The sequence below is a fragment of the Emydura macquarii genome, unplaced genomic scaffold (assembly GCF_026122565.2).
Source record: "Emydura macquarii macquarii isolate MOO-44397 ecotype Brisbane River unplaced genomic scaffold, CSIRO-AGI_Emac_v2 contig_2636, whole genome shotgun sequence".
NCBI lineage: Eukaryota > Metazoa > Chordata > Testudines > Chelidae > Emydura > Emydura macquarii.
The window spans coordinates 7,151,259-7,167,368 of NW_027132773.1; the positions used below are offsets into that span (position 1 = coordinate 7,151,259).

The 16,110-nt window shown below is 38.3% G+C and overlaps 1 protein-coding gene across 11 annotated transcripts in view; it reads right to left on the reverse strand.

The window, feature by feature from the left end:
- The window catches only part of USP15 (ubiquitin specific peptidase 15), a 124,567-nt gene that overhangs the window by 22,130 nt on the left and 86,327 nt on the right, over positions 1-16,110 (reverse strand). For 10 of the 11 annotated variants that reach the window (XR_010922842.1, XR_010922843.1, XM_067564125.1 and 7 more), the window contains 3 exons: positions 8,251-8,424; positions 5,881-6,039; positions 5,149-5,373 (listed from right to left, as the gene is read on the reverse strand). Coding sequence is in view for 8 of the 11 variants with exons in the window: in XM_067564125.1 (XP_067420226.1) it covers positions 5,149-5,373; positions 5,881-6,039; positions 8,251-8,424 (558 nt within the window). In the remaining 3 variants the exon portion in view is untranslated. Of the gene's footprint in view, positions 1-5,148; positions 5,374-5,880; positions 6,040-8,250; positions 8,425-16,110 lie in introns of those variants that run through there. The other variant, XR_010922845.1, reaches the window with a different exon arrangement.

Sequence of the window (16,110 nt, forward strand, 5' to 3'; positions counted from 1 at the left end):
AGAGAGCTTAACATCCTGCTGTCTATTTTGCTGTCTCTTAAACATCTTAGTGTCCTGGGTTTCTAGGGCTGTAATTATATTTATAAATGTATGGGAAACATCCTGCTTTAACATTCTGTAACACCTTGGAGTGTTGTTCATCAGAACTTATGTATGTTTGTTTATGAACATCCTGAGGCCTTTTTGCTGTAACATGTAAGTGTCTGATGCCTATCAATAGCACATTTGTTGTGTAAATCAAGGAACATCCATTGTAAATAGGCCTCTGTTAATGAATATCAGTGGAATCCATATTGATGGTTAATTCTACCCTGGCATCTATTTTCTTTCTAAGATTGTAGTTCTTTTGATTATCAGAACGTAGTATTTGGTAGGTATGTGATCCCAATGTTTTACTAGAAGTAAAAAGTTAGTTTGTGTGATTGACGAGTGAATGCAGTCTGAGTTTGTAAAAGATAAGGAGATGGAGAGGCAACAGCCCTAAATCTCCATGGCAGCAGGAGGGAGAGAAGATGCTTTCCTTAAAGTACTTTTACAATCCAGATGGCGGAAGAACGTGGATCAAGGTAACTCCGGAACACAGAGGAGTGAACACCCAAGGACAGGAACAAGTACGAAACAGGAACGGAAGGATAATAGAAAGCTGTCATGTTTGCAACATCAAGAGTGATTAATAATCACATCAAAAACACAGAGGCAGCATGACATGGTGAAATCCATAGACCTGAACGGGGATGGATCGCTGTAAAGATGGGATAAAAAGATGAGGACTTTGGGTTTGCTCTGCAAACTCCAAGGAGCATCACGTCAGAACAGATAGAGCCCGGCTCCATCCTCGTACCTGATCCACCTGACCAGTGGCTCGGCCTGAGCAACACAGAGGCTGATAATTATGCCCCTCCTGCAGAAGTGTGTGTGTGTATAAGCAATTGTTTTAAAATTTTCTGTATTCACAATAAACGCAGCATACTGCCTTATCCCCCTGAATAAGATCCTGCTATTTCAATAATAAGTCTAACAGTCTCTCCTCTGGCAGCTCCCAAAACAGTGGGCCGGGTGGAGGTCCTAATAGGGACTAAACCTTAACTACTAAACTATTTACAGCTACTTATCTAAAATACACTAACTACTTCTACTTAACAACTACTTAAGAACACTTAAAACTAAATGCTAAGAGGCACCTGCGGATTGAGCAACCAATGAACAGTTCCAGTAACCGTGAGTGGCAGAAAGACAGAACTGAGGGGGTGTAGAGCTGGTGGTGCCTTATGAACCGCGCTGGACTCCAGGGGGTGCCGGAGGCATGCATGCACTTACAATGGAATCAACATGAGCAAGTACTCGAAGAACAGATATTACACAAGACACAATAGGCACCTATAAACATTGAGGCATTTTTTCTCACTTAGATCCAATCTTGTGGGTAAATACCGCCAGCATCTTTTTAATATACCAAAAGCACATTCAACTGTCATTCTGCACCCGCTGAGCTGGTAGTTATATCTTTCCTTGGCTGCCAAGAAGCCTACACTGGCCACTATGAGCCATGGGAGCAAGGGGTACACTGGGTCCTCTAGAATAACAATTTGCATTTCTATATCACCAATGGCAATCTGCCCATTAGGAAAGAATATCCTTGCTTGCAGCTTTCTGTGCTCTTAAAGATGCAAGCATCATGCACCTTCCCAGAGCAGCCCACATTGATGTCAGTGAAGTGTCCCCAGTGATCCCCAATGTGTGCATTACCTCAGAAAAGAAGCCCTTTCTACTGATGTACTCTGTGGCACCTGGTGCCAAAATAGAGATGTGTGCGCCGTGTATCATCCCACTTCAGTTTGGGATCTCCACTGCTACAAATCCATCTACTATTTCCTATATATTGCTGAGAGTCACAGTCCTGCATAGTAGGATATGACTAATAGCCCTACACACTTGGATGGCAATGGCCCCCCACTTTGGATTTGCCAACTCTAAAATGACTTCCCATTCAATGGTAGCAATCTGGCGTTACAATTTCCACAGTGCGATAACCATTCCCTTCTCCACTGTCAGTGCAGCCTTCATTCGGGTGTCTCTGCACTGGAGGGCTGGGGTGAGCTCAGCACACAGATTCAAGAATGTGGCCTTTTGCATCTGAAAGTTCTGCAGCCACTGCTCACCATCCCAAGCCTACATCATAATGTGATCCCACCAGTCAGTGCTCATTTCTCAGGCCCAGAAGCAGTGCTCCACCAGTTGTAGCTTTTCCATGAGCACCACCACCAATCTTAAAAATTGTTTTTCACTATATCCCTCAGCAATCTGTCCACGCAGAAACCGTCATGTCTGCCATTGTTGCAGTTCTTCCTGAGTCTGCAAATACTGGAAGATTGTGCATCCTGTATTTGCAATGTTCATGACAATAGTGCAGAGCTGTGTGGGCTCATGTTTCTGTCAGAGATGGCAGGCAGCAAAAAATGATGTGTGGGTTTATGGGATTTAAAAAAAAAACAGCAGGAAAATTATGGGATATGGATGGCATTATGGGATGAAGAAAGTTGTACGATAGGAACTAGGTCCCTTGCTCCCACTCAACCCTGTATGACTCATTTCTACCCCACAATGCATTGCAATAATATCCCAATAGGTATTGCACTGGACAGTGGTGCTAAGCATAACGGGATACCTACCCAAGGCACACCACACTTTGCATCGACACAAACACTCCTGGTGAACATGCACAGCACCAATGCAAGCAGCAATGTATGTATTGCACATGTCCGAGCAATACACTAACTGCGGCAGCTGTATGCCAACATAATTTGTATTGACCAAATGAAATATGTACTGTAGATATGGCCTCAGGCACTTAGCTAAAGCTCCACTGAAGGTCATTGGGACTGACACTCCAAAGTCTCTTTGGAGAAATAGAACTGAGGGACTTTTGAAAATGTTGCCAACAGTTTATTTCTTTTTTCTTTGCATTACAAGATATTTGCCTGGATTTTTTTTTTTTTTAATTCCACTAAATATAGAAGAAAAAAAAAATCAAGTCAAGCAAGGTCATACAGTGTGTTAACACTATTACAAAAGCTGAAGTTAGACGTTCTAGATGCTACTTATAATTTCAGGAAAAATTGGTAGCAACAGCAGATGAAATTTTTCTTTAACTATGGTAAGAACTCTGAAGATTTTTTTTTTTTTTAATTCTAATCTTAATCTTTCTCACTGTAGGCTTGCCAGTGCCTTTTCAGAGGCTGAAAATGCAATTTTTAAACTGGCCAAATGGATTGCTGTTTTGTGAAAAGACTATTATTTTGCAGCACTTTCACTCTGGGGAAGTGATTAAACTCTGATTTCTGCATGGAGATGCAGAACACTGAATAAAGGGCCAAAAGAAAGATTTAACATTAAGCTCTTCAGGTTTAATTTTGTCCGGAAACACGGCTGTCTGTGCATGCACACTGTTCTCAAGAGAATTTCAGACACTTCTTAGCATTTATATACATCAAAGAGAGACAGAGTAATTAGAAACAGGCAACTATAATCTCATGAGTAAAATTCCCAAATGAAAAAAAATTTCATGTCTAACCATGAGGACTCAGCCTTTCCAACTTTTCCAGGAAGTCACACTATTACCTTAAAGTCAACACACCTAAACTCAACTCCTGCTTTTCCTCCCTTTCTGCTATACTTCTCTGTCACTCAGCCCTGTAACCTGTAATCTTTGACTCCTCTTTCCCTTGACCCATCCAATCAGATTATGTCCAAACCCTGACTTTTCCCCTTCCACAAGCCAACCTCTTCCTTCTGCTCCTGCAGCTGAAACTCTCATCAAGTTCTCGTCTCTCACCTTACTTAGTGTACCTGCCTCCTTTCTGGTCTCTTACATGCACATTGCCCCCTCAGTCCAAAAAACACTGCTGCTAAAATAACCTGTAGTTCTGATCTTGTCACTCTCCTCTCCCAGCTTCTATGGTTTCCCCTCCTCTATTAACCAGGTTCAAGCATTCAAGGTCTTTCACAACTTTGCCCCTTACTACTTATCCACCCTTACGTATCTTCTACCATCTCTTCCACCAACTACAGTTTGTGAATCTCAGAATCTGCTTCTTCCACAATTGTCTATGTGCTTTGCTCCAAGTCATTCCTAACGCATGTAATTTCCTTCCGGAGTTGTCCTACAAGACCACTACCCCTCCACATTCAAATCTTTTCTGAAGATCCTTCGACGATGACTACAAAATTTCTTCTTCTTCTCCTCTTTCTCCTTTATACTGCTTTTCCTGGTGAGGGTTGCAGCAGCAGCATGGAGAGTAGGGAGGACCAGACTTTCTTTCCTCCGAAAACAAAATATTTGTTGACTAATAACAGAAAGCTGAGGGCAACTGGGCATAGCTTACATATTTAATAAAAAATACTGTATCAAAATCTCACTTTACTTGTTGGTTGTACTCCACTCCATCAAATTTCTGATGTTTGTCATTTTAAACTAATATCCTTGGAGCAGGGACTGTGCCTTTCTTTATGTTTGCATAGCAAGCAGCTTATTGTAACAATATTGGAAACAAACAATAATAATAAAGAGCACAGCATGGATTTAAAGGTTAGGGAAACTATTATAATAAACTAATAAAATAATTGAACAATATCTTCCTTGAAATTGACTAGACTTCAAGTAAAATCTATCCTTTAAAAAGTTTCCTCATTAATAAGTAAGGATACAATTTGGTCACAGAGGTCATGGGTTCCATGACTGTCTGGGACCTCCGTGACTTCTGGGGCAGGGCTGAAGCAGCTGCTGCCCAACAGTTGATTGGCCAGCCATCCCACTGAAGCAGCGGGGCTGGAGCAGCTGCAATACCCGGCAGGTTTGTTTTGCCCCCCTCATCCGGGGTATTTCTAGTAATAGCCAGGAACAAATCACGACTTCCATGAATTTTTTATTATTGCCTGTGATGTGTCCCTGACTTTTACTAAAAATACCCATGACAGAGTCTTAACCCAGAGACGTAACCCAGAGATGAACTTCAAAAAAAACCTGTACCATCCTGACAAATTGAATTTGTCAGATTTATTGTCTGTACTTTCAAGTATTAAAAATATACATTCACACAGAAAAAAGATGTTAATACAACAGACAATGTACGTAAACAAAAGTATTCTTACCTGCATAGGTTTAGTAAGTGGATCCATTCTAACTAAATAAACTTCCAAACTGCGTTCTTTTCTCATGGGTAATGGAAGTGTCAAGTAACAAAAGGGATCAAAGGTTACAGAAATCTTAGCACATTTAGGACAAACCAGAGTGGATTTAAAAAGCCCATGAAATATATCTACAATGATGGAATCATTTCTTTTTAAATGGTTCTCCCAGGCTTCTTCAGCAACTACCTAAAATTAAAACAGAACTCGGGTTATAGCAAAAATGGTAGTGAAATGCATGTTATGTATTACTGATACAAATAGTTCGTATGAAATTATGCACTACTTGGGTTAAATGTACAAAAAAAAGTCTTCCTCAAAAAATGCACAAGGGCTGACTTACAGCAATGACACCTGAATACTTAAGGGATTGTATGAGTTAAACACTTGTGAAGATGGAGACTCAGCAGTCAGCTCCATGGATGCTGGTTATAGTTTAACCTGTTTGATTTGTTTCATGTGGCTGAGTAATTGGACAAAAAGGAAGTTTAAAGATAAAAACCCCAACTGAGGTAATCCAGGGTAAGTGTGTATAATGATGCTCTACAGACAAGCAATTTAGGGCTCAGGAGTTTCCCCACTGGAAATGCTATGACAATGCAATGTTAATGCTTGACAAAGGGGCAACAATATTTTATACTGTAGCATTAAGTAATGAATTGAAATTACAAAGAAAACCAATACTAAGAACATTACCTTGTCCAGCCTTCCATCTGCATCCTTTAATTGAATATAAGGCTTTTTCCTAATCCGATTCAAATCCTCATGTAAACCATCTAAGAGAAAAGCTAGAAGTTCTTGACAGTCTTGTTGCTGATATCCAGAAAACTGAGGTGCAAATCGTCCCACTTGTGTCTAGAGAGGACATGAGAATTTTCAGTTTGGGAAATTTAAGATTTCATTTTGTATTAAATGAATAAATAGCACATGGCACAATACTTAGACCATGTCTACTCTACCACTTATGCCAGCAAACTTATGTTGGTCAGGGGGTTGGAAAAGAAACAAAAAAAAACACACCCCTGAGCAACATAAGTTTTTTGCCAGCATATGTGGCAGTGCGCACAGGTCTATGTCACCAGGAGAAGGTCTCTTCTCTGCTACCGCCAGTTGTTAGGTGGTTTTATTATGTTGGTGGGACAGATCTCTCCCATTAGCATAGAGCAGCTACACAAGCAGTCTTACAGCGGCATGGCTGCATTGGTACAGCTGTGCTGCTGTGACGCTGTTAGTGTAGACATGGCCATAGAAATCAATGCTTGCATTTGGTACCTTCTGTTTTCAGGAATGGCTGTCACGCAGGTGGCTAGCAAAGAATATTATATAGCTGAACATGCTTGGACAGTAGTTATGGGAGGAACTCTTGGAGAAAAAGAATGTTCTTGTGGTTAAAAACACTGGACTGGTACTCAGAAGGTTTGGGTTCTATTCCCAACTATACCACAGATACCTTGGACTAATCAAGTAACGTTTCTCTGTGACTCAGTATCCCCATCTGTAAAGAGGTGCTTGTAAAGATAAATTCTTAAAGGTTTGTGAGGCATTCAGACACTATGTGGTAAGAGCCAGAGTAAACACTATAATGAAAGAATACGAGTACAGGTTGCTATGTTAGTACAAGAGAAGCAGACTAAAGCTCTTCAAACCAGTTGAATGAGGAAGAAGGGTCTCAGAGGATAAACTTTTTCAGAAATAATCCAGGGCTGGCAAAAATTGGCAGATCAACCCCTGTTAAACAAGGGAACTTGGCGCTACAGTGCCACTCCAAAAGTAGGAAAGTGGTGGCATGGCCAGCGAAGGGGCATGTCCATGATGGAAGGGGGAAGTAGAGATGATGCGATGATTTCAGCACCTCCTCTCCTCAGCCTTTGCAGGCAGGGCCATAGTTTAATGCTGCCCTCCTTTGGTAAACATTATCTGCTTTCTGGGTGGTGAAAAGGCCCCACAATGCAGTGCCCTATTACTGCTGAGGACAGCTATCACCAGCAGAGATTAACCTAGGCCAGTAAAAGTAAAAGACAAAAGCAAAAAACAAGCCCTCTCCCACTCTCCCAAAAATGTAAACGACAGAGAGAGAAGACTATAATTGACAGACAAATGCAAGAAACAAAACACTATTAGAAGAGGATTACAAGGTAAAAATATTAATGAAAGGAAAAACACATGGAAGGAGAAAAATATATGGTACAGAAATAACTGACCAGAAGACAATGGGGATTAACAACTAAAAAACGTTAGCATGCTTATTAACAATAACCAAAAGCTAACAAAGATTGGGATATGAAAATACAGTATCAAATTAAAGAAAAAGGACATTATTGCACAGTAAAATGAATCAGTGGTGTCCTATTTAAAATATTATGAACAGTTCACATTGCTTTTTAAAGAGAAGCGTAATACAAGAAATATTGCACATGGACTTAAGTTTCTAAATTATTCAAGTAGGGTAGAGAAGTCTCATTCTTGTAAAGGAGCCCAGGAAAATTAAAAAATAAAATTCTGACTAGATTATAGAAAAAATGTCTTGAGAGCATGTAAAATTCAAGATCAAATGGGCCTCAAAATTAATACAGGGAAAGATGTAGCACTCAAGAAATTAAGCTAGAACTAATGTTTAGAATTAAAATATGTAATGAATACAAAGCACAGCAAAAAGAATAACTAAGGGTTTTTTTTTGGTATTTGGTTTAAGAAATTAAGTAGCTGACTGAAAAATTGTTATGATGTATACAGAGTTGTTGTAGCTGCATTGGTCCCAGGATATTGAAGACACAAGGAGGGTGTGGTAATCTCTCTTATTAGACCAACTTATGTTGGTGAGAAGGAGAAACTTTCAAAAGCTTGTCTCTCACTCACCAGCAGAAGTTGGTCCAATACAAGATACCTCACCCAACCTGTTGCTCTAAATTATGAGGCAGTCAACTGAATGCACTGCTAGCTTACTGTTTCAAAACTCCATTTTTATAATTATTTGTTATATGTTTTATAAGTTTCATATACTTAAATTGTGAAAAACAAATTCACTGTATACCATCAAACTTAAATTATAATTTAAGTAATACTAACCTTAAATGCTCTTGGTGTGACATAGCTGTATTTTCCTGACCACATTTGCTTGATGAGCTCTGCATAAGATTTTGCTATTTCACCTCGCATTCCTAAAGGATTGTCAAAATTTAGCTCGTCCTGATATTTGTCATTTAGGAAGTATTCTGTTAGTGGAGGGGTGTTGCTCAGACACTGTGAATGGAAATATTAAATATTTAAAATAAAAAGAAAAGTGATTTTAATTAGCTCTGTAAAAAATGCTCAATCTTTGTTAAAGTAACCATTTTTCTGTAAGCCAAATATAATATTTGATTGTTAATAACTTTGAATTATAATACCTGCAGGAAAGAAATTACAACCTTCTACAGAAGCAGGAATTATGATAGGTATTGCAACCACATGCAGTATATTTGGGGATCATGTATGTTTTATGTATCATCATGGGCCAGGGACTGTATGCAAATCCAAGGGGGAGGGTTTCCACAGCCCTCACGAGGAACTAAAAAGAGTGGAGAGTGATTACTAAAGTACCTGAGATTGTAAGCAGCTCCACTGAAGTACAGCCCCCTAGAATGGTTTGCATATTTTGGTTTAGGGCAGTCCCAGAGGAGAGGCAAAGGAACAAATGAAGAATTTGGAATATAACAGTTGAGTTTAAATGACTCAGGGCATAAATGGACATGATCTTTCACCTAAGGTGGGAGAAGGGGAGCACAAGCCCTTGCTGAAAGGTTGGAAGCACTTTAACTTGCCAAGAGCTTGGGCAATTTCTGGTATTTTTAGTGTTAGAATAAATCCTTCTATTGTTTTATTTATTTATTTATTTTCTGAATGCTTTATGTCCTGAATAGATGTGCTCTGCTGAGAAAGAGCTGTGTGGTAACTTGTAACTGTTGGCATACACTGTTCACAGAGATAGAAGTGTTTGGGTGCTGCCCTGTAGTCAAACTGGCTTGCAGGGGATATCAAAGTAAACTACATGAGTGGTCTAAAACCCTTTCTGGAGAGAGGCTCCTGTCCAGGGAGAGGAAGGCTAAAGGCTTTAACTTGCACTGGCATTCCCAGAGCAGATCACAGAGGTGGTCAAAACTGCAGTTACTCCAAAATTGTGACAGTAACACTGCTACTTATAAGTAAAATATCTAAAATTTCTACCCAAACAAATGTATAGCTTTAAACCAAGGCTAGTTGCTACAGTGGCAGTTGTCATTACAGGCACTACCATGGGGGATGGCTTTTGAAAAGTTTCACCTTCAGAATACAATATACACCTCAAATGCCCCAAGAGCAAGCCATACTAGAGATTAACTATTGTGTTCCGAAGTTGAGAGTCTTAAACTTCCACCAACCGTAAGAAAAGATATTGTTTAGAAGTATTTACTACAGCTTTTTTAAAAATGTGGAAGACTAATAACTGGCTTCTCCTGAGCAAAGCATCAAGGTTACAGAAGTGATGAGAAAATATGGTTATTTACGTGGCTGTACATGTCAAAATATCAAACACTAGTAACAGCAACTGACCGATATTCTACCTTTTCCTGACAGAGCCAAACAAATTCAAACCAAAAGACAATTTCTCATCTAACAACATTCAGTGAAAACTGAACTGACCTTTCATTGTAATTCTCAGTGTGTGGTTGGATCAGCTTCCTTTAATGGTTTAACTTTAAAATGCTAGCATTGTATTTATAATCTGTTTAGGTTGTCTGCTTCAATGGTTACACATCTCCCACCAATGGCTCTGGCCACTAAGCAGCGACATCTCTGGGCTGATTTACAAAACCTATTCTGCTTCAGTGGGATTTGTTTCAGGTCTCAATGCCATCCTGGAAACCCTATAGACTACAGAATAGAGAATACAGAAAGCCATCCATAATAATGCCTTCTAAAGCAGTTCTCAAGAGGCCTTAGTTTGTCCGATGAAACCTTTTATTTGTTCTCTGAACAAGTCTGCATTCTTGAGTTCTGCATTCTCCAACATAAAAACTCTTGACACACTATTTAGAACACCTTTGAAAATTCAACATATTTTCCCCTTCAACTCAGACTTGTCATTATCCAGTTTTTACATCAGTCTCTTATGTTAATTCTTATGCAGCTTTACGTTAAACAAAAACTATCAGTTTGCCTTCTCTTCTTCCTCAAAGATGTCCCCCATATTTCATACTCCCATTTGCTATGCCACTCCAACACACACACACACACACACACACACACACACACACACACACACACACACACACTGGATTGAGTTCCTCCACTACATACAAGAGTCTACTGCATTCTCCTTCTCCAAGCAGGAAGGAGTTCCAGAAATGGGCATCTCTTTGTCCTTCCCATCCTCCTCCAAGTAAGGATGGAGGGAGGGTCTGAATACAGGTGGGTCCTCTTCCTCTTACTTGTTTACAACCTCCTTCAGAAGCTAACTGAAGATGATGGGGAGGATTGAAAGGGGGAGAAGAACAGCATGAGTTTCACCACTCAGAAGAAGAGGGAAAGACTACTTTTATCACTATCAAACTTCTCCCCCCCCCCTTCTAGACTCATTCTTGAGGCATATGATGAATAGACAAGCATACTACCCTGTAGAGAACCTCATATTCACATGTCACACTCATCCATTCCCTCGGCCACACAAAAAGAAAAAGGTTTTGTTTTTTGCATGGGCTGCAAGTACTGCAGAGAAATAGTCTCAATAGGCAAAAACAGTTTCCACTAGAATTTTTTTAAAAGAGTCATAAAAATTTACTATAATAAAAAATCACTGCAAAACTTTTCCAAAACCTAAATTATTCAACATAAATCTAGTTAACAGTGTTCCTTTAAATTGAGTTTGATCTGTAAATAATTATAATTTAGATTGCAAAAATGTATCTATATGTAATATAACATCTAAGTAACATGAGTAGGTGAGAATAAAAACAAAGCATGTGATGGCTTTATTTTTTTTTTGAAAATTTGAATCTGGCCATGTGACTTCACCCTGACCTACTGTAGCTCCCAATTTATCAAGCAATCTCTAGGTTGCACTGAAAATGAAAACCAAAACCCACACATCCTTGGTTACTGTAAAGCCTCAAACCTGTATAATACACACAGGTTTCTCTCTTTCTCAGAATACTTATTCAGACTGGTCTGTGTAGAGCTACAGGATTGCTGCAGATTATTTTTCTCTTTCTCTACAACCACTTCCATGCTCCAATACAACAAAACAAAAACTGTGTGACTAGAACACATGGGCATTTATCTGATAAAGTGTACATCTACAGTGCAACTAAAAACCTGGGGATGACCTGTGCCAGTAGATTGCGGGGCTTAGACTGGAGCCTGAATGTCTACACCACAATTAAACAGCCCCTTAGCCTGAGTCAACTGGCACAGGCCAGCTGTAGGTGTCTAAATGCAGTTTAGACATACCCAAATTACTGTCTTTTTATCAATCAATGTTACTGCCTAATCTGGAATACTGTCAAGCACTGGTCATCCTATCGCAGAAAGGGTACTGCAGAACTATAAGAGGTTCCAAGAAGGATGATGAGAATGATCAAGGGTGTGGTGAAAAAAAACTCATGTGGAGAGACTGAAAAGATTGGGACTGTTTAATTTGGAAGGGATGTGAATAAGAGGGAATGTGATAAAATAATAAACAGCATGGAGAATGTAGGTTGGGATGTTCTGTTCTTTTCTCATAACATTAGAACCTTTGGACACTCAATGCAGTTAAAAAGGAGGAAAACTCAAAACCCATACGAGGAAATTATTTTTCACACAACATGTGATTAAAGAGTGCCACAGGAAATCATTGAGGCCAAGAATTTAACAAGATTCTAAAAGAGATTAGATATTTATATGAACATCTGAAGTCATCATAATTATACAATTTTGTGGAATGAATATTAAACTTCAGACTTCAGGGTTTAAGCTAATCTCTCTTTTATTATTACAAATTAGGATGACACCTAAGTGGGGAGCAAATTACCCTACATATGCCTACCCAGGGGTCCCTCCTCTGAGCTGGCCACAGTTGGAGACCAGATACTGAACTAGACAGAAATTGGGTCAGACCTAGCATGGCAATTCCTACAAGGTGGCAACTGAAATTGTGGAACATTCATACTCAATTCCATTATTAATATTACATGTCTTAGACTTTAAGTCTTCAGAAGTATAAGCACCAATAAAAATATTTGTTTTATGCTAACTAAAAACCTTGATGAACTTAAAGCAACCTTCGTAATGCACAACAGCAGTAATAGGTGGCTGCACAAGAGTCACCAGTAGAATTGGTCGGGAATTTTTCAATGAAACGTTTAGCTGATAAACGTTTTCTGATAAACAAACTGTGTGTGGGAAAAGGGTTTAATGTTTAGATAAACACTCCATTTTGGGGTGAAAAAAACCTGAAAATGTGTTGAAAGTTTTGAAGAAATTCTGGGTTTTTTTCTGAGTTCAAAATTACTTTAGTTTTGAAATTTGAGTTATAGTAAAAAAATGTAAAAAAAGTCTAAAACATTTTGATTGACCCAATCAGAATTTTTTATTGTGATATTCAGTTCACAAAAATTTGGGATTTTGACTTTTTGTCCTGATTTAGGAAGATAAAAATGTTCAAAATCTCAAGTTCTTGCAGGATGGGAAAACAGTTTCTCACCCAGCTCTTGTCACCATTGTCCTCCTACCAAAGGGCCAGAAAAATACATAGGCTCTATAGGTGGCAGCACAATGTTTAAGGTGGTTCACGCACTCCTTTGTCGTTCTAACTTTATAAAACAAAATCTACCACCTGATAGTGTGTGTACATGAGTGAATGGGAATGAAATCATTGATTTCAAATGCTCTTTCGACTTGACAAAAATTTGCATGATATTATGTTTTTGAAAAGTTTTCAAGTTCGCCTTTATGTTCACTGTTTTTCCTCCATGCTCAACTGAGGAATTGACATTTAGCTCCTAAAAATAATGTGATTTTGCATAAAAGTGAAGTCAGCCAGACAAAAAATACCCCTCTCAAAACCAACAAACAAGCTGTGATGGATTCACAATATTCTGAACGAATCTTATGGAATTAAGATAAACTTTACTGAATCAAGTTAAGCCTTACTGAATCAGGGTTAACACCTTTGGAGTTAAATGTTTACATGCTATCCTCAGATTGTATTGACCTTCTTTAGTGGAAAGACAAGATTAATGGAATCTCTGAAAGGTATTAGGAAGTTCAAAGGTCTTTTTTGAACACTATACTTGAAGTGGATTTCCTTAGGAAATACTTTTAGGTGAGGGGAATGTAAATTCTCCCCCTCCGAAGTCAACCTTTTGAAGATACACCCTGGGGGAGAGAGAGATTTTGTACACTATCTGCCTGCTTCTGGGCACTCCAGTTCTAAGACTCCTGAACTATATAAAAAGGGAATTGAACATATTATGAGTGTGCTTGTTCTGAACCGAAGCTCTGATGAACTTACAACTACAAGCAAGCCCCTAAGGATAGGGAATTAAAAGACTGCACTTGCCAGAAGCCATGTGAGAGTTGGGATGAACTCTGGTAAGCTTATCATTATGCGGTAGGTTCTTTTATTGTTTGTAATATGTTTTCTTTCTAATAGTTTTAACCTTAAAAATAAAGTAGGCTTTCTTAAAAAGTCCGGTATGGTAACTTATATCTAGCAATAATGCTCTTATCTATCTCTGAAAAGAAAACAAGCAGATCTGTTTAGGCAGAGTGTCTGTGCTGGGACCAGCACCACAACCAAAAAAAAAGGGAATTATATAATTGCAGTCATTGTTTCAAACAATAAGAGATGATCATTGGATTCAGTACAGGGGTAACTGGGTGAAATCTCATGGCCTGAGATAATACAAGAGATGAAATTAGATGATCTAATGGTCCTGTCCGGCTTTAAACTATGAATCTCTGTGCTTTCTGCTGCTATTTGTTCTGCTTCAAAGTGTCTCTCTGACTCCCAACATAGGGCTCCATAACATGCAGACAAGTCACTTGTTTTTAAACAAAATGCGTAATTCTTTTTGTGAAGGTTATATTATATGTATAGAACATCAGACATATATCCTTCCTATATGGAAGTAAAAGAAAAGTCAATTTTTAATGGAATAGCTATTAGTGCACCTGCATGGTAACTTTCTCAGAAAATGTCAGTATTATCATTTATTATTATGAGGATTATGGAACAATTACTTCTAAATACATTAGTAGGTTTTGTCCAAAAGGGTGTTTTGTTTTGTTTTTTAGAGACAATACACACACATAGGAAATTCACATTGCTAACGTATTAGCAATCTTTTTTTTAGACTGACAATTTAATCTCATCTTTTATCCTAAACATTTTTTTTTGTCTATAATGCAAAATTTCTTCACAACATACATTTTTACATACTCTTACAGTTACCATGCTAGTGGGCATGATATGGACTTATCTTATGCTTAACTTATCACTCACATGGGGGTACATATAGTCAGTTTCAAAATCATCAAAATGTGTGTCTACAATATGTACTATAAATTCAACAGAATTTTAAAATTTTTCTTTATGAAGACAAATTGAATCTCTTTTTACTGTAATATTCTTTTTCGCAAAGACATATTTTCCTCAATTTACTGCAAAAACATAATTCTCTTTAAATATCAAGCCATTCATAAAAACGTGAGTGGTTTTAAATGGCAGTAGGGTACATAACTAATTTTTCATTATATTCTCTTCAGGTTTATTTATTGTTGCTTAGAATATACTCTTGCACATTTTGACTTTCTAAAGTGTCCTTTATTTGAAATAATATTGCACTTGCTTATATGATTGGACTCCATCCTCATTATAAATCAACCATAACAAGTGTAGCTAAAAAAAAGGCAGATGTAGAGATCCAATGCAGAATAGTTTATATGATACAAAATTTGATAACAGAAGCAAAACAAAGCACTTACACAAATGTTGCAATTGTTTAAGTTAAGAGGTTTTAATTCTGACATCAGATAGCAAAAACTTTGTTTAAATTTGTGTAAGCTATAGAGATAAGTTTCTGCGTAAAGTACAAACTGTAAGAAGTCTGATATGTCTGAAGTGCCAGATCCAACTTAAATTGGAGACAAACTGCAAAATCAAAAAGTTCCATAATCCACACTAGCAGAGTCCATATGGACTAGTTAGCGTGCAGCATGCTAAGTATACACTACCATTTGCACCCCTTCTAGTGGGGACAAACATGCTATGTAAATAAGGTCAAGTGCCCTTGTGGATTCTGCTTATGCACACTAACAGCTGCTCAGTGAACTTTGATCTATCCCACTTTGAAATAGAAGTAGATTAAATCATACTAAGTAACAGTTAATGCTCTTCAGCAGAGTCCATATGGACAGTTAGTGCACAGCAGGCTAGGATGGGGTAGATTCATACCCCAGCTTGCCTCAAATTAAAGGTTTGTGTAGACAATATACAATACAGGAGACAGTTTTAAAAAGCACTTGTATGGATTTCTTGGAGGACATAAATGCTGAACCTAAGTGCCCCTTTCTTGAAGGACAGTAGATAAAAGCTAAAATACAATATATTTCTTCTGCAAAGAAAAGCTGCCCAGGAATAATACATTGGGGAAAAAGGCTGCCATTATCAAGGACAGGCAACAAGGAAGCACTCCAGACTGAAAGCAGCAGTTTACAATCAAGAAGTACTATGAACTCTCTGGGCAAGAGAATAAAACATAACTCTTGTGAATCAGCACTACTTGACTAGTTATTTATTTATGGCAGTGGCACTCAGCATTGTATTATCGGAGCACTCAATTCCTTAGACAAACAGAAAAGGAATGAAGGAAAGCTCTAGCTAACTTTTTAGAAAAACAATTCAGAGCTCAATCTCAGAATTGTCTT